The 23,389-nt window shown below is 39.3% G+C and overlaps 1 protein-coding gene across 19 annotated transcripts in view; it reads right to left on the bottom strand.

Moving 5' to 3' along the window:
• The window catches only part of LOC119786788 (receptor-type tyrosine-protein phosphatase delta-like), a 295,024-nt gene that overhangs the window by 36,799 nt on the left and 234,836 nt on the right, over positions 1-23,389 (bottom strand). For 6 of the 19 annotated variants that reach the window (XM_038290329.1, XM_038290332.1, XM_038290335.1 and 3 more), the window contains 16 exons: positions 21,312-21,329; positions 17,229-17,339; positions 14,600-14,611; positions 13,921-14,190; positions 13,296-13,405; positions 12,479-12,676; positions 9,578-9,703; positions 9,329-9,476; positions 9,046-9,194; positions 8,729-8,873; positions 5,694-5,996; positions 4,410-4,603; positions 4,122-4,148; positions 3,561-3,678; positions 2,693-3,280; positions 2,209-2,303 (listed from right to left, as the gene is read on the bottom strand). In XM_038290329.1, coding sequence (XP_038146257.1) covers positions 2,209-2,303; positions 2,693-3,280; positions 3,561-3,678; positions 4,122-4,148; positions 4,410-4,603; positions 5,694-5,996; positions 8,729-8,873; positions 9,046-9,194; positions 9,329-9,476; positions 9,578-9,703; positions 12,479-12,676; positions 13,296-13,405; positions 13,921-14,190; positions 14,600-14,611; positions 17,229-17,339; positions 21,312-21,329 — 2,612 coding nt within the window. The remainder of the gene's footprint in view (positions 1-2,208; positions 2,304-2,692; positions 3,281-3,560; positions 3,679-4,121; positions 4,149-4,409; positions 4,604-5,693; positions 5,997-8,728; positions 8,874-9,045; positions 9,195-9,328; positions 9,477-9,577; positions 9,704-12,478; positions 12,677-13,295; positions 13,406-13,920; positions 14,191-14,599; positions 14,612-17,228; positions 17,340-21,311; positions 21,330-23,389) is intronic. The other 13 variants (XM_038290338.1, XM_038290342.1, XM_038290340.1 and 10 more) reach the window with 8 other exon arrangements.

The following is a 23,389-nucleotide window of genomic DNA, read 5'->3' as shown; positions in this document are numbered from 1 at the left end:
CACATTTAAAGAGTCCAATAATCAGAACACAAAATATTTAGTTAAACTATTGCTAATGCACTAACTCAGTGGTTCCCAAAGTGTGGGGCGCGCCCCCTAGGGGGGGCGCAATGCCATTGCAGGGGGGGCGCGGGAAGCGGTATGGATGAATGAAGAAAAAAAAAAAAAAAAAAACAGCGCTTGCTTGACTGAGCATAATGGACAGTTGTGACACTGCAACCCAGATTTGAGAAGATCTACAGCAAAAAGCAGGCTCACTACAGCCACTGAAAAGATGTGAGGATTAAAGTACAAAGAAAAAACTCTCAGGGAGCTGTTCAATTTTTTTTACTCCATTTTGCACAGAGGCTTTTTTAACGTATAGATTATAGCAAAGTTAAATATTGTTACAAATAAAAAAAAAAAAAGAAATATGTTTAAAATAACACAGACAACAAAGAATCCTCTTCTAATCTACATTATAGAACTATGAAAAAATACAGTTACACAAAAGTGTTCCACTGTAAAGATGGTGTAGTTGGTTTTGTTGCAACCTGAAGTGTGAAATAAACTTCAGTGGAGTTTGAAAACAAAATATGTGCATAGGTTTATTATATCTGGTTGAACGATGTGTGTGCCCAGTTTCTTCTTTTTTTTTTTTTTGGGGGGGGGGTCGGGGGGGGGGGTTTGATGGGGTTGGTTGGGGGGGCGATGGGGGGGCGTGGAAATTTTATTGTAATCCAAAGGGGGGCCCAGAAGAAAATCTTTGGGAACCACTGCACTAACTAATGCTGGAGGCACATTTACACCCCTTGATGATATATATATTTAAATTAATATGTATAAAATATCTTTTAGGGCCATATTTTTATAGCAGGCAACCTTTAAATTTAGATGACTACCTAGTTTATATAGCCAAATCGATGTCTTCATTGCTACAAACCCACAATAAATGGATAACATCATTGTGAATAGTAGGAATATGTGGGTTTGTATGAACCACAAACAATTTTTAGATGGTTGAATCTAGAGTACCTCAATGTTCAACATTCACTTCCCTTATTTTTATTTTTTTTATCTGCATGCAAGTAAATCTCCTAAATTTACCTAAACTAAAGCTTAAAGATGATATATAATATGGTTTATTTACATACCAAACCTATGATTAACTTCAGAAGAAGTGCTTGCTTTAATGATCAACATTTCTTAGTGGTTATTGTTCCCTAAAATAGGATTTACATCAGATGTCAGTGTGATGTTTCCATGTCTGGCACATGGGACACACAACTGAAGGAGGACATATTGTTTAATACAACGTAAGCAAAAAAAAAAAAATATATATATGGTATGGTTATGGTTGTAATATGATTGCTGATGTTGGGGAGACCAGAATTTATTAAAGCAATCGTTCTTATTTAGGCCCCTATCCTATTTCCCTTATGTGCGGAATTTTGCATTACTTTGTCTCATTGGTCCTCTCAATAGATGTCACTAAAAAAGATTTAATGCTTCTCCAGGTGAGATGCAGAGGGGATTGTAAATGCAATAAAAAACAAGCCATTAGGCAGCTATCTTTGTGTTAATGGCTATCTCATAATTGATACAATAAAAAAAATACATTTCATTATATATTTTTTAATTAATAGATGAATAATTTCATATTATCAGGCATTGCATACATAATCAGTTTGTGTGGCCTCATGTGCTATGTGATGGGGACTGTCCCTTTATATATATATATGTATATATATATATATATATATATATATATATATATATATATATATATATATATATATATATATATATATATATATATATATATATATATATATATATATACATATGACAAGGTTAAAAAAAACACAATTATATGAGGGAAGTTTCGTAACTTGCCTCCTTTCTCAGCTTTGTGTTCCATTTAATGTTTCTTATTGTCTCTAGCTTGGTATTCACATTTCTATTTATTTCTATTAGTTTTCTCATTTGTTTTTGAGTTTTGCCTTAGCCGTTTCCACCCCAGTAATTAGTTTCTCCTTTGTCTCATCTTAATACTCACTGTTGAGTATTAATATCCTCCTGATTCAGTCAATCATTGTGAGATCCTACAGTTCTCTTACCTTCCTTTTGCAAGATCCTCAGTGATTTATTTAGTTTCCAGTATTAACATTTTATTGTTAACTCTGGGTCCTCCTTTATTTATAACACAACACAGTGAAAATGTCTTACAGTAAATGGCAAGGAAGGGTTCTTGTCCCGGATCTCCCAAGAGAGCAGAACAGAGTTCTTCATGGCTGCTTTCACTCTGAAGTTGGTGGCAAAAACTGTAGCAAAGGACAGAGAAAAGCAGAAAAAAGAGAAAGTGTTTTCTAGAGTGTAATTTATTCCTGTAAAAAAAACATAATTGGTCTTACCTGTGTTTAATTATTTAGAAGACTCAGGCTAGCTATTTGATCTGAGCAACAAACAACATAACTGGACAGGAACTTTGCCCCAGACCCAAGACTCTTACCTTGATTTTGGAATAGGCTGTTGGGTCTAAGACTACATGGACAAGACAATGAAAAAGGACACTTAAAATGTAGTCACTAAATGTTGAGTGTCTGTGGCCGTGTGCTTGGGTGAATTTGCCAACAATTGAATGTGGTGTTTGGATCTGGCCCCTGGAAAAGAGTAATGATTTTGGGTTCTGAGGGAGTGAGCGTAGCCCTACCTTGGTCAAGCCGCTGCGTCCTGAACTGGACACTGGGGCTGTACGGCCCAGGACCGACAGCTGTGAATGCACCCACCCTGACATCATACACGGTATCGGCACTCAGACCCTCCAGTAAAACACTTGACCCTGGAGCGGGCACCACCACCTCCGTAGCGTTCCCCCGACTGTTTATGTCCTTGTACAGCACCGAGTACTTCGTAATTTTTCCGTTTTGCTCTATTAGTGGGACTGATTTCCATGTTAGCATGAGAGAGGTGGCAGAAGCCTCCTCTAGAATGATATTTTCTGGGTATCCAGTTGGGGCATCTTCTGGAGTGGTCACCTCCTTCATGGTCTCCTCTCCATAGCCCATTTTGTTTCTGGCAGAGAGTCTGAAAACATAGTTAGCTCCTTTATGAATATCCAGAGCAGTGTAACGTGTTTCTGTCGTGGGAAACTCCACCACAGTAAAGGGAAGGATGTCGACCCGGCCAAAGGTGAGTCGGTACCCTAGCAAAGGGGTTGGTGGGTTCGGAGGGGGGTACCACTGCAGAAGAGCAGTACCTAATTCAGTTGCACTGACCAGCAGTTTCGGTTTCTCAGGAACTACATAAAGGGAAGACAGGAAGGGCAGGAGGGAGAGGATGATGAAAAGATGATTAGAGGGTAATTACAAAGCACATTATTCATTATCTGAAGCAAAACTCTTCAACACACATAATGTGCCACTAAATGACTAATTTCTTTATGCCAAAGCTAGGTGATACATTATCAGGTATGACCAATTTGGGGAATTAATAGCCTCTAATGATAATTAGTGAAACTAAACATGACTGCGAATAAATGAGCCTTTTTTATCAGAGTCTGTTTGCGAAGACACACTTACAAGGCAGTGCGGTGCAGGCAGTAACAGCTTTGCTACGAGCACCGTCACCCTTTGCAGTGTAAGCTCCCACTGACACAGAGTAGGCTGTGTCTGCTTTTAGGTCTCCAAGCACGATCTCCTAAAAAACAACCAACGGTTCTGTCAGCTACAAGAGTAAAACAACTTTGGCAGTGCTAAAGGTGCTCTACTTTACTTTAAGCCTTAAGATCTAAGCGTTTAGAAGAAGACAAATAAAAAAAAAATATTATTTTTTTGTCCCCTTGCTACATATACAATATTTTTACTTTACTACATATACAATACTTTTACCCCTTGCTACATATACTACATATACAATAATTCTGCTGCTTGTATTTACTTTAGCAAATTTTATATTTGCATATTTTATTTATTAAAATTAAACTAAACTATATAATTTCATCCTTATACAGGATGTATTTTTCAAGGCAAGATAATATATACTAAAAATGTGTCAAAATAGTGAAAAGCTCTTATTAAATCACTCATAATACTTTGTTGTTCATGTTAATAAATTAAATGCCTGACAAGAGGTTTACTCACATATTCCCCTGATTTGCCATATTCCCACTGAACAATGAAGCAGCGTAGAGGGGAAGAAAATACACAGCTTAGAACAATCTTTCTGGGTCAGAATAAAACACAACAAACTGTATCTCTGACATTTAGAGAAATGTTTCGGCAATAATTTACACTACAGTATGTATTGTTGAGTCTAGAGCTGCAATTCATAATTACTACCTGAGTTAAATTATTTTCCTTTTTAAATTTCTCATAAACTACCTGTGACACGTTAATATTTAAGTAATTCGTTATTTTGGCCAGTTTTACCTGTGAGTCATCGATGAGGATGTCTTTGATGAGGGGTTGACCTTGTGGTTCGCCATAGTTTGTGTGAACATAGTGGACTTGGTAGCCACGGATCTGTCCGTGCTGAAGTTCTGGCGCTGGAGCTCGCCATTTCACCCTAATGGCCGAGGCATTCACTGTCTCTGCTTCCACCTCTTGTGGAGGACCACTTGGAACTACAAATGCATTTTGGAATAGAGGTCAAGGGTCACAGTTGATAGGCACTTAAAAGTAAAAGCTGTCAATTTACTCCTGTTAAAAATAAGGGGGCAGATAAAAAAAAAAAACACCCAAAAGTGGGAAAAAACCCTCACAACCCTTCAAAAAGTCTTAAAGTGCTTTGATGCCTGGTAAAAAGCCAAGATAGGTAAAAATGAGGGTGCTCGCAAAAAATCATGGAGGAAAAAAGCAGTGAAGTACAGGAGGCAAATGTAGAGAGAGGTAGGAATGGCAGAAAGCGAAGTATTTGTTGCTAGGGGGCAGATCAAACGTGGTAGTCATTCAAAGAGAAAACATAGTTATCAAAAAAAGTGCTGCCAAGAACTGCACTTCTACCCAGAAAGAAAAAAAGGACAGAAAAAATAGAAACCTCCAGTCGCCTTCTGTTAACTGACTGACTCCAGTAAAAGCACTCTTAAAAATGGTGGACTTTATAAAAAAAAGTGCTTTTATGACACAAAGAGAAATAAAAACAACACGAAGTGATAGTTAAAGAAAAAAAAAGGAATGCTCTAGAGAGCTAAATATACAAGCCATCAAACAAACAAAGTATACATGAATTACTATAATTTGAAAAAAACCCAAAACAAATTAAGGCGATTTTGCCAGCAAGTAATTCTCTGTTAGAAATAATAGTAGGGGCTAAGGGAAGTTGCTTTGTTTATGAAATTTATCATTAAAAAAGGAAATCTAAAGAATTGTTGGCTTCCAGGAGATGGGAAAAAGTACAGGTAGGATAAAAGATGCCAGTTAAGGAAAAAAGGGGCAGTTAGAAAGAGAATTTATGGAAGCGATTTCTGCTTTTTGGGTTATTGGGGCAAGTTATACAGTGAATTGAAAGCAAAGATTGCTAAAATTGGGAGATTTAAAAGTATTCTGAAATGCAATATTTACTAATGCTGCAGTTCACAGGAAAACAAAACACCATGACCGACTGTTGTTAGTTTAGGGTGATCATTATGAAGTATTAGTCCGTGATCATTGTTAGTTGGGCGGAGAATCATAAGGCGGGGATGGGATTATATTTGTATTTTCTGGGGAACATACCATCCTCCTCGGTGCGGATAAGCAGCTGTAAACTTTCTGGTCCTTCCCCAACCTCCGTGAGAGCCCGAACGGTTATGCCATACTCAGTCCATTTGTCAAGGTTTTCCAGGAGATACGGTGAACTTCCCGGAGGAATCCCTTCAACTCTTTGGGATGTTTTGTTGCCCTCCATCGTAGAGTACTGGATGGAGTATCCAGTTATGATGCCGTTCTGAAACTCCAGGGGTGGTGGAGCCCAACTTACCAGAATGCTGGTAGAACTGGGACTGGTGCACGTGATGTCCTGGGGAGGTGCTGAGGGAACTGGTAGGCCAGTATCGAGGAAGGTTGTGGTTGAGTAAATGTCATTGGATCGTGTGTGCAAGTTGTTGTGTGTCGAGTGAAGTCGGGTGTTTGCCATGAAAGAATGATGATGAAATTGAGCAGATGAAAAACAAGAGAACAAAAAAAAGACAAAGAAACATAAAATGAAAACAAAACACTGGAGAACTAAAGCTCTTGTTTGTGAAAAAAAATGACTGTGACTACAAAGCAAACATAACTGAACAAAGATATCCAATGAAGGGTGTCAGATCTGCAGAAATGTTTGATTAATGAAAACAAGTGGGTGACTTGAAAGAAATGTAACACAAAGACACTGACTAGAGGTTTCATACATAAAACAGAAAACTGCTACAACTTACTTGTTGTTATCAGCCTAGTGAAGGCTCAGTGATCCATGCTGGAATCCTCATGACTATCTGAGAATCTCTCCTCCCTTACCTTTAGTTGACTGATTCTAACAGACCTCAGATTGATACCCACCAAATAAATCTTTAATGCCAACTCTTAAAGTCTTATTTCAAGTGATTGTCTTGTAGGAGGTTATGTTTAGATGCCAATATTGCTTCACAGATTTAAGCATCAATCATGAAGTCAGTTAGAAATCTGGATTCCTCATGGCCCCATTTTGACAAGGCAACAAAGAACTCATGATTGTTTGGCTTTCTCTTAGAGGTAAACAGTCAAACAAAAGTATCAACACTCTTTGAACTCTTTTGAACACATTTTGTCACATTACAAATCCAAGCTTTAAAGTATATTATTGGCATTTCATGTAATAGGCCAACACAAGGTAGCGCATAATGATAAAGTGAAAGGGAAATTCTGCTATGTTTATTGAACCACCTGTTTCAAAACCCATAACTCATTGAATAATTTGCCTTATGGTGTTTCCATAGTACTTGTTTACATGTTAAAGAAGATCAGCAGTGTTGGAGCTGCATCATATGTAGAAAATAAGGAAGATTAATGCTGAAGCAATGGCATTGCAGACCATTGATTAAAGCATATTCATATAGGAAATACTGTTCCCCTGTGCTTTTGAGAAGAGTGCTTTAAAATTTTCACTCAAGTGCTGCTTCAAAGGCCAAAAAAGAAAAGAAAACACACTAGAGATAAGAGGAACACCTGCTTGGAAGCTGCTTAGTATCAGTTTAAATAAATTGAACATTTATAGATGAGGATTTCTGAAAAAAAATACAAAAGACATTTAGTGTCTTTTGTATTTTGGCTCGGAGCTCGTCTGCCTGGCTGTGTGTTTCCTGGACGGGGCCGCATTTTACAGCTGCTTTTTCTATCTCTGCTTCTGTCTCCTTGAACCCCAGTCAGCCTCGGCAGATGGCCGCTCACACTGAGCCTGGTTCTGCTGGAGATCTCTCCCTGTTAAAAGGGAGTTTTTTCCTCTCCACTGTCGCTACAAGCATGCTTAGTGTGAGGGATTGAAGAGAGTCAGTGAGTCAATGCAATCAGCTGGTTTTCCTTAGGCCCCGTCCACACGAAGTCAAAACGAACACGAAACGCTGATATTTTCCAAAACGTTTGCCGTAAAGACGGAGACGTAAAATAAATGTGAGCGTCCACACGAATGCATGAAAACGCTGCAAAATGTATGCCAGGCCTGTAAGTGGCGCTGTGGTGCCAAAGCAAAAATAAGCGACGAAATGTAGGGCATGCGCACTAATATTTATACATGGTTGCCCTGCGGGTCTATTTTCGTGGTTAAGTCAAATTCAGGTGCTGAACTATGTGGTCGATATTGCTCTGTTCTTCCTGGAGATATTCCAGAAGAAGAAGATTCTGTTGTAAGCCCGACCAGCCCGACAGCAGGGTGAGTAGCATTAGCAGCAACGGCGCCATTGTTGTTGTGATGTGTCGCGCTTGCGTGTTTAGAGGCGACGCTATGACGCATGCGTGTAAAAAAAAAAAATGCGGTTAGGGTGTAAAGATGGAAACGCGAAAACGGCGTTTCAGAATCTTCCCACTCTGAAGGGTGAATAAAAAAATGATCGTTTACAGACCCCCGAAACGCCGGCTTCGTGTGGATGAGAGGCTGGTTTGGTGAAAAATTTGTGCGTTTAGGCCAGGGTTCGTCTTCGTGTGGACGGGGCCTTAGATAGAAAACTTTGATTCAATTTGACTGTATGATCTGGTTGAACTGTAAAGTCCCTTGAGATGACATGTGTTGTGAATTGGCGCTATAGACATAAACTGAATTAAATTGAATTGATAGTGGTGTGTTTTTTATTGGAAAATGCATATAGCCAGCTTTGTGTTTAAGTTATTAGATAATTGTCTACTTAAGTCAAAGTTTTCACACTTCTAATCAAGAGTGGGCTAGTAAAAGTACAGGAATAAATATAATTGGAACTGAGTTTAAAGGTTTTTGACCAAGAAAAAAAGGCCAAAGGTTCAGTTTATGAATGTGCAAAATACATAAAGAGATACCACAAAGACTTGCAGCTGAAAATGCAGTGAAACATGTAAACTCCCTCAGGGAACATAAAATCTCTCTAAAATACAGTGGAGTTTTTGGATTTAATGTGACAGAAAAAGTCCAAACAGTTTTAATACTTTTTTTAAGGCTGTGTTGAGTTTTTTTAAAGGACTCTTTTGCATTGTCAAAACTAAAATAGGTTTTCCTCTTCCTCTCAAATCCAATCTCTCAAACATAGCCACAAGCTTTCACATCCTGCAGCAGCTGCAGATGGACCTACGTGTCTGTGGAGTGTCAATGGACACTTCATTGGTGTACGCTCCGATCCCATTTTTGCTCTTAGCGGCCAGCTGGAAGGTGTAGGTGGAGAAGGGTTTGAGGTTCTTCAGCAGGTAGGAGGTGGATGGTTCAAAGCTCACTTTCCTCTGAAGAGGCAAATACACATAAGAGGAAACTCTTAACATACAGGTCAGGTCATCTTCCTTCTGCTCTGTATTCCATCCACTCAAACAGCCACTGTTTTGTTTGCCATCATCCATCAGACCACTGAGTAAACATCTTTTCTGCAAGCAATCCGTCCTTTTTCTCCGTTCCTACCTCCTCTGTGTCGTCGGCCCTTCGATAGACCAGTTCGTATCCTGTGATTTGGCTGTCTGGGCCACCCTGGGTTGAGGGGGCCACCCAGGACAACAGGATACTGGTCTCAGACTTGGCCTCTCCCTTGAAATCTAATGGCTGGGATGGAACTAAAAAAAAAAAATAGCAACAATAAATAATGGAAAAATGTGACTACTCTGTAATGTCTTTTCTTGGATTTTAAAGGCTCTAATTTTCAAAGTATTTCTAACTCTAAATCTTTTTATTATTTATCAAAATTTACCTCCAGTCTTGGCTATAATCTGCAGATCCTGGGACAAAGGTCCGTCTCCCACAGAGGTAAAAGCCAGCACCCGGATGTAATAAGTCTTGTTGGGAGTCAGATCCTGGATCGTGATGAAATTGGTGCCTCGGACCATCTGCTTCTCCCACTGCATATATAAATGTAACATATGCATGCTTATTTTTCACGCAGCTCATCAAGTACAAGAAACCCAAAATGGAAGGAAACCAGGCAGACAGACCCACACACCTGGTTGACTGGCAGCGTGTTGTCTGAGGTGTAGTAAACCCTGTAACCAACCACTTGACCGTTTGGTTCCTCTGGCTCGTCCCAATGAATCATTGCTGTTGTAGCGCTCAGCATCCGACCTATGACCTGCAGGAAGACAGCTTCATCTGAGCAACTGATTTTATTTAATATTTTGGTGCAACGAACCAAAGCAAACAGTTTGCACATCCTATTTCTGAATGCTCTGAAAGGGGCCACGATGAAAGAGACCTATATTATCCTTAAACCTCCTTAAAATCATCAAAGTGGTTTATTCTAAGGGTCTTTAACATGTTTGCATTTCAAATATTATCATAGAAACCAAATATTTCTGAGGACAAAACCTGTAAATGTTTTCCAGGTAGAGTAAATGTAAGCAGAAAGGCAGTTTGAAAATCACTTAAAAACAGGGTTTACTTTGAGTGCGAAAACATCTTAACTCCCCCGTAACTCCCTTTGAAAACAAAATAAACTCAATTGTAACTACCCAATCAAAGTGATGTGATTGTTTAAAAGTTTCTGAAACATTGTTAGACCGGAGGGAGTATGGATTCAGAGCTATTAAAGGCTCTAAGGGACTGCGGGGCCTTTTCCACTGGACTGGTGATTGAACTATCTTGGCAATGGAGCTAACAAAGATCTGGATTCTTGTGTTTTGATCGTTGAAAGCTCCTGCATCACCTTTTTGTTGGGGCAAGCGAGAGCCTCCGTAGCACCAAGTACATTAGGGCTGGGAGGGGTGGAGTTTACTACAACGTGCACATGAGGAGAACCACTCTGCAAGTGCATGCAACGACACTGCCAGATGCAGAATTGTTATTATCAAGTGACAATTTTTGATGCTGTATAATTGTAAATGTTTGTTCAGTAAGGATTAGCATCTGTGCTGCTACAACTTCGTCCATCTTCGTTGCGTTGTTTGTTTTGCGATCATCTTCTTCGTCTTCTCCTTTTATTTCCGGCATACTTCCATCTCAAATCATTTTCTGATGCACACGTTGATGCAGTGACGTGACTGGTTCCTTGTATCTAAAACTAACCCGCTTCCTGCAAAGCATTGCTTTAAGCTCCGGCTTAAGCTCAAAGTCAATCCATCTCCTTTGCAGTCGAAAAGGCCCGTGAAAGGGCTGTGGAAACTTTATTTTCAGTGTTGTAGTTTTATTCTACCTTTTATTTTTTTCATTTTTACACAATAAAAACTTTCAAATCATCAAACTGCTTTCAGTGTTAGAAAAGTTATAATATAGCTTTGATTAATCCCATTTTTTGATTAGCTGAATTCTGTTTTAATATCCAAACTGAGGCCTGGTAATGCCAGATCTAATAATCACTTACTGTATTCAGAACCAGTATGAGAATGTTTAATAGGCTAAAAGATCTTAAGAACGACAGAAACACTGCTGTGATCTAAAAAAAATAAATACCAGATAAAAAAAAAAAGGTTATACCCATCAGTCAGTCTACATAGAGTTACAAGGCTATTTCTAATGTTTCTGGACTTCAGTGCAACAAAGTGAAAACCATTATTCACAAATCCCAGAGTAGCCAGCCTGTCAACATAACTCCGGGAACAGATTCAAGACGTAAACAGGAGGGGCAAAAGAACCCAGACCAACTTCCAAGGCACTGCTGGCATCACTTGTATGAGTTAAAGATAGAGGTTATGGTTTATCTCTAAGAAAGAGACAGGACAGAAATGCCATTCATTAGGGCGTCCCAAGGTGAAGATCCCTGCTGAGCAATAAGAACAAAAAAAGACATGTCTCATATTTGTCAAAAAACAAAACAAAGTTGATTCTCAAAACGTCTGCTTCGATTCTTTGGGATCTTGTCCTTTCGGTAGAAATTTTTCTTGGGAGTATATAAATAAATAAAATTAACTTTATTGATCTCAGAATGGAGAAATTAACTCTCGGCATTTAACCCATCCACTTTGTGGGGCAAAGCCTCAGGGTTTCAAGCCCTTTGCCCTAACCACTAGGCCACCACTACCCCCACAGCCTTACGTCTGTGCTAAAACTCAATTCATGTCAAACAACTCAAACAAACAATAAAACATGGTGGTAGAAGTGTGACAGTCTGAGACTGCTTTATGCCATCTCTATGCCATATATTTGCTTTGCCCAGCCACTGAACCAGGTTAATCCCATCAGCCCAGTTAATTTAACTGTGTTTACTCCACATCTCCCACCTCTGCTGCTTCCAGACCAGGATAGGTTACTTTCTTCTACAAAATCCTGAGAATACCTGGCCATTATTTTAAGCTGGGGTTACCTGGGTAACGCAGAAACACATCGATCTGCTGCACACCAGGATGTGTTTGTGTAGCTCAAAGTTAAATAAATGTATTTATCTAATGTAAAACTCATTGCAGATGAACAAAAATGCATAAAACAGAAATTATTCTCTTTTAAGAAACATTAAAGGTATAGAGGAGAATGTTCTTTTTCCAAGTGGATCACCTAAATAAGTGGTCCTCCTAATTGTTAATCATTCTGGTGATATGTAAGGCCGTCCTACGTGCTCGTCCCAATTTTCACTTACCGGAGGTGAGTCTGACATAGTGGAAAAATTGCAAATCTTCTTTTGAAAAGTAAGCTTGTATAAACAATGCAAACAGCAACTTTTAAACAGAGCATGCACGAGGAGAAATGGGCTTGTGTATGCTCTAGCACACGTTTAATAGCGGGTGCAGGGTTGTGCACCTGCTTCCGAGAGGGCTTTTTTTTTTTTAGAGTGGAGGGGGCGTGTCTCTTCAAAATTTCACAAAAAACTTTCACTATGCCCTAATATGCCAAAAGAGACATCATTGCATGTTAGCTATTATGCAGTTACCGCCTTTGCTTTAAAAATGAAGGGTATCCCTTTAAGGTTTCCTCCTACCTGTCGAGGAGGCGATGAGGGGGCCTGCTCCGCTGTGCGAGCCTCCACTGCCTCACTGGACGGCCCCTGGCCGATGGTGTTGACAGCTGCCACCCGGAAGTCGTAGTGGGAGTATGGACTGAGGCCTCCAACACTGTAGCGTGTTGTGGCAATGCCATCTATCTCTTTGTAAGGATCTTCTGAACCTTTGGCGCGATGCTGGAGAAGGTAGAAGACATTGAAAGGAGAAAGAGGAGTTAAGCAATTAATCTGCCCATGTTTAATAATGTGTAGAAATTATATTGTTTGATTACTAATTGAATTTACTCTCAGTCAACATATCTTTAAGTGAGATGTGAAATGCCAAGTGTGGCTGACTGTCATACTTTTTGTAAACAGTCTTCAGTTGGAGCTATTTCTTATTCCTACATTTAATTTCACTGCTGCTTCTGGGAAGAGAGCAGCCCCATGACAGCGGATCCCATTTCAGTAAATTGAGAATTTAAAAGTTTATCACCAGCTAGAGGCTCTTTTGTTTTATAGCCCTGCTTAATGATCTGTTAATAACGGTTTATGTTCATATAAAAACCAATTGGTTTAGACATCTGAAGTTCTGGGACTCTGGAATGTGTGCAAAGGCTGTTTTGTGGAAGTGCTTCATCGTAAATTACTGACACTTCTGTGACGGATGCATTAAGACATCACTTTGTTTATGCAGCAGTAGCAAAATTCTTCAGATAAAAATGAAAACAAAAAAAACTTTCATTTTAATCTCATGGGTTACTGAGAAAATGTTTCTATTTAAATTTCACTTTTTGCTTGAGTATTTGCTGCACACCTGTATGACATAGTATGAGACTGGTTCTGGGTTTCCCGAATCCCAGGTGAGAGTAATACTCGTTGCAGTTCTCTCTGTCACCACAGGGACACCAGGAGCCTTCGGCAGGGCTGAAAAGATTGCAAGACAATAGAATCTTATCCATAAGCCTTCCATTCAAAACTTGCAGAAAACATTTAAATGCAAACAGTCAATACTGAGAAACATGCAGCATCACCATAGTTACATGACTGTAATCTTTGCAAAGTAATTAAAAAACATAAAAGAGCACTGTGAAAAAAAAAAATAATCTGACCACTGGGCTAAAGGCATGGTTCAGAAGCTTATCTCATGCTGTATAAATCATTTTGAAAAACGCACATTGTTTAATTGCCTCCAAATTAGAAACTGCAAATCCTGCAATATGCTCTACATTGTTAATTATTTAGATAATCTACTTTCTTGCAGAGCTCTAACGTGGTCGCTAAAATAAAATTCTTTATTTCCTTGTTATTACTTTACAGCCCCACAGAAGCACTTAAAATGTGCAGATAAAAGGTTTTGCACTTTCAAACAATTAAAGCTTTGTAAACAGAATCAGAGTTTCATAATTACTTCTCGCTCCTGCCTTATGTGCAGAACTCACCTTTTACAATAATTTGTGCCATAGCCTCAATCACCCCAAGCGTGGACATGGCCACACAGGTGTAGTTGTTGGACTGGCGTACGTCAGTGAGCTCCAGGACGTTGCGACCAATGGGCATGTCGTCCTCGGGCGTCAGGTCTTCTGCTCCAAGCATCCACTTCACGTAGGGCATGGGAGAGCCAACTGCCACGCAGGTGATGTTGACGTTCCCCCCTGGCATGATTTCACTGTCAGCCGGGGGAATAGAGAAGCGAGGGGGGACGCGACGCACTGAAGCGCATAGCGACGAAGGCAAAAGGAGGGAAATGATTAGAATTTAAGAACTTCATGGTCTAAATGAAGTTTTTACAGGCTTTAGATTAAACTGCAAGCAGACAGATAGGATATTATCAGTTGGGCTCATGTAATATAAAAAATGTTTTATTAATGCCACCAAAACTGCACACTGTTAAATGTTTTATGAACTGCAACAAAAAAGTATTACAAAAAGTCACAGCAAATACACATGCACACAGATGAAAAAAAGAAACTTCTTATAGTTCTTAAAAATAACACACTTGAACCTCCAGTAGAGCCTTTAAAAACAGTCAGAACACACATTCGCTAATGGATGTTTTGTGAAAGTAAAGAAAGATTTGGGGGAGCCACAATAAAGCCACGCATTCATTAGTGTACCAACCTTCTCGCAGCTCTGCAGAGGGAAGCAGGACAAAGCACAGCAGGGGAGGTAGGAAAGAAGGGAAAACAGGAAATATCAGACCAGACGGCAAGAGAAAACAAGTTAAGTATAGAAGACAAGAGAACAAGGAAGAAAGAAAAAAAGAGTTCATAGACAGAGCCATATATTGGATGGTTGATGTTGGTGAAAAGCCTTCCAGTTTAAGGCAGCCTCCTCTGCCAGCTGTCTCCACAGACCGCCTGTCAAACACTCGCTGAGCACTGCTGCAAGATTTTACCGGCCTTGCAAGCACTGTTAGGCACACATCACTGACTCTGTGCTGTTTCTCTGCTCTTTGTTTTATACGTACAATCTGACATAGCTTCATGTGTGCACAGCAAATGTCTGCATGTGCTTTTATGGTGTGCCCAGGAGCAACGCTAGGTTTGAGAATGCATGCTGCACTGTGTCAGCACCCACTCTATTGTTGTTGTTTTTATTTCCTCTAGCCAAGGTGGATGGACAAAAGAGTCGAAAGCCCCAAGAATTAAATTGTCTCCAAGATTCAAACATTTGGCGGGTGCAAGTGTGAGCATGTCGAGGGAGCAGGGAGGCTGACAGCGCCTGAGGAAGTGAGACGGCTGTCAGATTTGGAGAGGACACACAAGTCCTCGGTGGACAATGATTCAGATTTTCTTTAGAGGTCTAAAGGCTAAGAAGAAGGGGCAAAGGAGTTTAATGGCAAGAGGAGAAAAACAAGCCTCGCTACTGCTTTGCACGTACTCCTGTCTACAAGTAAAACCAATTTAAATTCTGCAGATAACAGCATCAGGGCATATTCATACGCAGCGCTTAGCTAAAGTATTAATACCTGTTGAGCCTTTTTTTGGTATTTTTGGCTGAAACTCAGTAGGAGCAAGTAGAAATGCTTTGTGATCTTTTTGCACTTTGTGTAGTCTTGCCTGGAAAGAAACTGAGGCCTGAAACTCCATGCACCACTTTGCATACAAAGGTTGTTATCTATCAAAATCAAATTTGGCATAGAAATGTGTTCCCTCACAACTGTGACCCATAAGTACGTAAAATTTTGTTTGACAGCGGAAAACACGAGGATGAGAATTTGAAACTCTCAGATGAGATAGATTGATGTCATCAAAAATGTCCAATATTGCAGCGTAGTTCGTGCTCAAACTGTTAAACCATAACGATACAGGAGGACAGATCAAATAAATAAAAAAAGGCCTACTGTATTAACAACTCAAATCCCTTATCAAAGCATCGGCGGTATTTATATTTGTAAATCCCGATGAGCAACAGGGTAAGCCGTATCTAAGTTCAACACATAAATGTAACAAGGTGTGAGGTATTCACATTGATTGATGCAAACATCCTATTACCGCTGTGACACTATGTGATGGATGCTGCTCTGCTGGGAACATCTAAGGTGAGAGAACAGGAATGGAATGTGATTTGTCCTGTGTTATCAGCTGATCAGACTACCTAGAGCATTGCAGTCCAGTATTGGAGAGGCCAACTTGCTGGACCCACAACATCCCTCTTCATCATGAGGTCAATACTACTCCAAAGTAGAAGGGTAGCATGGTACTAAAGAATTAAAGTGAAAAATGGCGTTCCATGTTATTTATTTTTAAAAATCTAGTTAGAAACAGATTATTTGATATGTGTGAAGAAGCTTTAATTTATCAGACATAAAGGTACAGATTTAGTCTTTTATTATTAATTATTTTATTGATTAATACCAGCTATTGATGAATCAATTAATAGTTGCAATTAGTCCATTAACAGCTGTTATTAATTAAGAGCTTTTTTATATAGAACCATGCCTTTGGCTATAGGCCCCCTCTTAGAATTGATCTAATTTAATCTTTGATAAATGGCTGTTTGTTTGAGTTAGCTTTCCAGCTTTGGGGCAAACCTTGGCCTAACTCTTAAACCAGGTTTTTCCTCAGGATCAATGTACAGCAAAATCAGGGGCAGGCAGTACTTATGGTACCTAGGCCTCATTTCTGAAATCTTATTGGTTGAAGAAAACCTTGCTCACTAATATTGTTAAGGTTAGATCAGCAAGCACTGCTGATTCCAAAAGCCTTGGGCAGATTTCCTTTATGTTGCAACACACAGCGGTAAGTGTTGTTTTTGTGCGGGAGATGTAGGAATGAGGACAGTCAGAAGGGCCTTGCCGGGGCATTACAAACATGGCAACTCTGGAGGACTCAACTATCGATATCGCAATTTTGGCTAAAATAGGAACAATTTCTTGCCTAAAGAAGGAGCAAAGAGAAGCACTTTGTGCATTTGTAGATGGGAAAGATGTCTGTGCTTTTCTTACAATAGAATTTGGAAAAAGTTTGTTTTATCAGCTTACGAAACGTCATGATTCGCTGCTACGATTGGCTGAAAGCGTATTACGGAAGGCGGGTAATACCTGGCATGTCACCCAATCAGCTCAAAGTATTGTACTAAACGTCCCTCCTTTTCACGGACAGACTGAACGGCAGCCATCCCAGATTGATAACATAGAACTCAACCCAGTTCTACACATATCAATCTGGCTACTGCCAAGTTACCTTTTTCCTACGTTTTATAAAATATTCGTGGTGAAATAAAGAGGGCAAAGGCTTTGTCTTACCTCTGACATACAGGTTAGCAGGGGTGGAATAGCGTGTCCCATCACTGTTGGTGGCAACACACTCATACTTCCCCTGGTCCCCTTCCTCACTCATCTCTATCTGTAGGGCACCTGGATGGAACAAGCATCAGATAGAGAGGGTAGAAGGCAGAGAGACGGGAAGAAGTCACAAACAGAGGAGAAAAAAGCAGTTAAACAGCAATGAAAGACATGGACATCACAAAAAAAAAAAAAAAATGAATTTCAAAATTATGTTTTATTTTTTTTTTAACCTCCGAGAAAAAGAAATATTTGGGATGATTTCCGCAAAACACACTGGCCTTTTCAGGTGGTGCTAAGAAGGGAGTGATATCTGTCATTCTGATGTTTTTATTACTTTCAGCAAAGAATCTCCTTTAAAAACAAGCATCACCTTGCTGATAAACAAATGAGAACAAGCCAAACAAAAGGTGACACAAAAAGCCTACAAAAATACAAAATGTTGTCTTCATGCAACACAGAAACACATAAACAGAGTTGCATTATAGGATTTGAAAAAAAAGTCATCAATATATTATTGTAAAAAGCTGAAAATTGAAATTCGGTTATATTGCGGAGCAAGACAGTTTTCAAGGATAACATCTGCAAAGACATTGCTTTGGCAATCAGAAATCCCAAAACGGATCCACCAGAGGGATCAGGAGTGTGATTGATGTCAGTTTAAAAAACACACCCAGTAAGTAAGGAGGCAAAGACATTACTCGAGCTCCATCAAGGCCAACAGATTTCAAAAGAAAAAAAAAAAAAAAAAACGACATACGCAAAGCCTTGGGAAGGGACCGATGCTTTCTCGCTCCCTGAAAATAGAAAAACCGTCAAAAAAAGTCAACCAGAGGTTCTTTTTAAAGATGGTGTGGAGAGGCAAAAAAAAAGCGCCCAGAAAAAACTTTATCAAAAAGTGGTCGTTTGGGGCTTTTTGTTTTCGTAATGGAGGAGAAGATAGGAGGTGATGAAAAAAAGCCATGAAGACGTGTGTGTGTGTGTTTGAGTGTGCGTTTATGTGGGATTGTGAGCAGACTAATGTGGGTCTGAGTTCGCCATCTGGACTCTTCAGGCAAAGTGAATAACAGCTGGGAGGGAAAACAAAACTGGGACGTTTTATTGGGCAAAATAGAGACAAGGTAGAAGGACATGTCGGGTCAACTTTGGGTCAATCCTTTTGAAAAAAAACCCCAAGAAAATTGAGAAAAATCAAACGTACATACACTATATTGCCAAAAGTATTTGCTCACCCATCCAAATTATTGGAATCAGGTGTTCCAATCACTTCCATGGCCACAGGTGTATAAATTCAAGCACCTAGGCATGCAGACTGTTTTTACAAACATTTGTGAAAGAATGGGTCGCTCTCAGGAGCTCAGTGAATTCCAGCGTGGAACTGTGATAGGATGCCACCTGTGCAACAAATCCAGTCGTGAAATTTCCTCGCTCCTAAATATTCCACAGTCAACTGTCAGCTGTATTATAAGAAAATGGAAGTGTTTGGGAACGACAGCAACTCAGCCACGAAGTGGTAGGCCACGTAAACTGACGGAGCGGGGTCAGCGGATGCTGACGCGCATAGTGCGAAGAGGTCGCCAACTTTCTGCAGAGTCAATCACTACAGACCTCCAAACTTCATGTGGCCTTCAGATTAGCTCAAGAACAGTGCGCAGAGAGCTTCATGGAATGGGTTTCCATGGTCGAGCAGCTGCATCCAAGCCATACATCACCAAGTGCAATGCAAAGCGTCGGATGCGGTGGTGTAAAGCACGCCGCCACTGGACTCTAGAGCAGTGGAGACGCGTTCTCTGGAGTGACGAATCGCGCTTCTCCATCTGGCAATCTGATGGACGGGTCTGGGTTTGGCGGTTGCCAGGAGAACGGTACTTGTCTGACTGCATTGTGCCAAGTGTAAAGTTTGTTGGAGGGGGGATTATGGTGTGGGGTTGTTTTTCAGGAGCTGGGCTTGGCCCCTTAGTTCCAGTGAAAGGAACTCTGAATGCTTCAGCATACCAAGACATTTTGGACAATTCCATGCTCCCAACTTTGTGGGAACAGTTTGGAGCTGGCCCCTTCCTCTTCCAACATGACTGTGCACCAGTGCACAAAGCAAGGTCCATAAAGACATGGATGACAGAGTCTGGTGTGGATGAACTTGACTGGCCTGCACAGAGTCCTGACCTCAACCCGATAGAACACCTTTGGGATGAATTAGAGCGGAGACTGAGAGCCAGGCCTTCTCGTCCAACATCAGTGTGCGACCTCACAAATGCGCTTCTGGAAGAATGGTCAAAAATTCCCATAAACACACTCCTAAACCTTGTGGACAGCCTTCCCAGAAGAGTTGAAGCTGTTCTAGCTGCAAAGGGTGGACCGACGTCATATTGAACCCTATGGATTAGGAACGGGATGTCACTTAAGCTCATATGTGAGTCAAGGCAGGTGAGCAAATACTTTTGGCAATATAGTGTAGATGGAAGGACCCCATCTACAAACTCACACTAAGCAACGAGAAACAGATCCACCTTCCAAACACTCCATGCTGTATGGGAAACGCATTAGATAAAGGAGATTTAAAGTTTTAACCACTTTCCATCCATGTTTAAAGTACTGATGTCCAGGAAAAGAAAGAATGTAAGGTTGCTTCAAACCCCGCCTTCCTGCTTTGTGTCACTGATCAAAAGTCGAGTAGTTTTGGGCTCAGACCTACATTTTTAGAGGCACATAACAAAGTCGGCCTTCTATCACCTAATGAATATCTCCAGGATGAAAGGACTAAGGTCTCAGCAGGATCCTGAAAACTATTTCATGTGTTTATTATTAGCACAATGGAATATTGCAACAGTTTGCAGCAGTTAATCAAAAATGCTGCTGCCCACGTCCTCATTAGAATTAAAAAAGTAGAACAGATCATCCAAGCTCTAAAGAAATAATTCTGTTAGTCTATAAATCGCTGAATGGCTTAGCATCAAAATACAATACTCAGACCAATCAGGTCTTGTTGTTCAAGGCTACTCTACACACCCAGAACCCAAACACGAAGAAGCAGCTTTTAGGCCTTATGCTTCACTTATCTGAACAAGCACTCAAAGTGATAAAATCCTAAATATATTTGAACCAAAGGGCACGTGGCCTTCTCTATGATTAAACTGTTAACTAAAACAAGTTTTGCAGTCAAACAGCTATGGACTTTTCCCTGTATACTTTAAACGTTAAGTGAATGTCAGCATTTTAAATCGCTTTGTTACTAAAATGTTCTATACAAATAAACTCACTTTACTCAAAGATTATCTTAGTTAAAATCAGCTCTTGTAAAAAAAAAAAAAAAGCTGCATAGAAAGCAGCTGAAACTGTTGCTGACAATTGCATGATGGGAAATGCGAAATGCGAAATGCTAAAATCATTAAGTAACACATCAATCTATGATGAGTTCTCAGTGTAGAACAAGTGTCCTTGGAACTGTCAAAATATGTGAACGAGCAGAACTTTCAAGCTCCATCAAAACCTACAGTAAAAGCGCAACCATGAGTTTACCTCTAAAGTTAACTGCTTTTTTATGAAAACATCCTCCATTTCTAACGTAATGTATAGCGTCCGATATACATATGCTTAGAAACAAATTCTGAAAATCTGTCACTTTTTCGGCAACCCAAAGGTGCGGCAGGGTTGCGTAGTAAACGCTGTGCAGGTGACGTACAGAATGGATTCAAAATGATGGATACAAAGAGAAACATAATGAAAGAGATGAATGTCTCTGTTACAGAGTGAACGCTGAGGCTGAGGTGGGACAATATGAGAAGAGGATGACAGATGAGAAAAGTGTAGGTGACAGTTAAAGCATTAATGATGTTATTATTGCTCAACTCCAATTTCTCCTCTTGCAGATCTGAAGCGGTTTGGTGAGTTCTTTTTTCTTTTTTTTCCCCGAATGGGTCAAAGTATATGAAGCCCACATGCATGAACCCACCAAGCACTGCTATTCAGACCTGCAAGACAAGTAGGAAGCAGGCGTTGCAAAGGAATTAGGCCACTGTGTCATGTTGGTCCTTCCAGCAGTCTTACCTCGTATGGGCGTGCCACCTGAGTGGGCAATGAATGCACGAGATTAGAGAGGGAGAAGAAGAAGAAAATGTTAGTACCACAAAAAGGGAGAAAGGGACAAGGGAGGAGGGGACTTTGGGGGTGGGGGTGGGCAACTTGTTAAAGGAGAAAAATCAAATTAGAGAGGAAGATTTAAAATACTGGTCCTTAGACAGTGAGAGAAAGTGGAGGCATAAAAGAATAAGACAGAATAAATAAAGACAGAATAAGCCTGAGAAGAGAAAAGCAGATTTCAGATAGAGTGAGAGACAGTGGCAGTGCTACAAGGGGATTGGTTATTGACTGACTTCATTGATTTGCAGCAGAGCAAATGTGGCTTTAGGCATAGGAAGGATTCTCTACAAAGCTGGCTCTGAGATTTAAACTGCTCTTGTCAAATATACTTGTTAAAATGATGTTCGTAACTAAAAGCCACAGAATATGTAAATATATACAGCCTATGCATTTAACAGAAACCATATTTAAAAAATCCACTTTCCAATAATGGAGTCTTCCAACATTTTCTTTTTATTTGTTGTAGATTCAAACGATCACCATGATAAAAAAAATCCTTCTATTTGAACTTTAAATTATTTATGTAAAAATGCATTACTGACGATGTATTTGTCTCATAGTTTTCCACACAATTAATAGAAAAAGCTTTGCTAACCTAACTGATTGAATTAAATCAACAGAGATTTGGTTTGTAATCTATTCTCATTACCATACTCGACTCATGCAACCTTTTATATAACAAACGTATTTGCTAAAGCCCATTGAAGGTATAAACGGATGACATTTAGTTTGAAACGGTTAATCTTTACTCAGTTAAAACAACTGAGGAGCAACACGATGACATTTATGAAATGCCACTGTTTTACAACCACATAGAAATTCTGCTGTAAAGTTTTGTTTTTTTTCAGGTTTGAACTCTTATTGCCAGAGGCCATTTCTCCTCTGGTTAGACAAAGAATAGTGTGGAGCTGTCAGTTAGCTGGGTGGAACAGTCTGGAAAAAGGGATAATCCCCATAAACATTTCATTTTGCTGTAAAATTTGTCCTGAAAATGTGTGAAGATTGATGGCCTCTCCTTTGTCTAAAAGAGCAGTTTAAACTTAATAATTTAATCAAAAATCATTGAATTACTAATCTCTAACTAACCTAAACTATTACATAAACTTGATATAGTTTCTACTGATTATATATATATATATATATATATATATATATATATATATATATATATATATATATATATATATATATATATATATATATATATATATATATATATATATATATATATATATATATCTTACCCAAACCAAAAATAAAAGCTTACCACTGAATACAATTTTCTTAAATATCTGCCATAGGAATTATTTTCCACTAAACAGAAATATAATTTCTCAGTGCAGCTTTCTGACTGTACAAAAAATAACTCCTAATAACCAAATTCATTATTAGCTGTAATATTAGCTTTATTGTGCTAATAATAGAGTGATAAGTCATAATTTTAAGTCAAATTAACAGGATGGAACAATGTATCATGTTATTTTCCTCCTTACCAGGCTGGTTTCTTTAGTTACTGACATAAATGGCCTGGTAAATCAAGATTAATTAAGAAAATTTAAGGCCTACTTGAGTGTATCATCTAGAAAGACTAGATCTAAAGGCTAAAAAAACAACAAAACGTCACTTAAAAACGACAAAAATGCATTGAAAAGTAAACACTATTGAAAAGTGGATTTTTCTTTTATGATACAAATTAAGTATATCTATTCCAAGACAAAACTAACTTCACTAAACTGAAATCTGATGTCCTGGTTGTCTGTGCATTTAACACTATGGAGTAAAATGTCTGGTAGTCTGAAAACCTGGCCACCATTGATCGATTTTTTTTTTTTTTTCTGGCTCCACCACTGGCATACCTATCAGCTGTCTGGCTTATTGACATGTAACTCTATACAACAGAGCGGAAAGATTAAGTGGGTGAGTGGATAAAAGAGTGAGTGACTGAGTGAGGAAAAGAATAATTAAATTAGTGAACAAGTGGAAAA

This window comes from Cyprinodon tularosa, unplaced genomic scaffold, assembly GCF_016077235.1.
Source record: "Cyprinodon tularosa strain WSP-4 unplaced genomic scaffold, ASM1607723v1 ctg279, whole genome shotgun sequence".
NCBI lineage: Eukaryota > Metazoa > Chordata > Actinopteri > Cyprinodontiformes > Cyprinodontidae > Cyprinodon > Cyprinodon tularosa.
The sequence above is the reverse complement of the archived record's forward strand: the minus strand, read 5'-3'. Positions and strand labels throughout refer to the sequence as shown.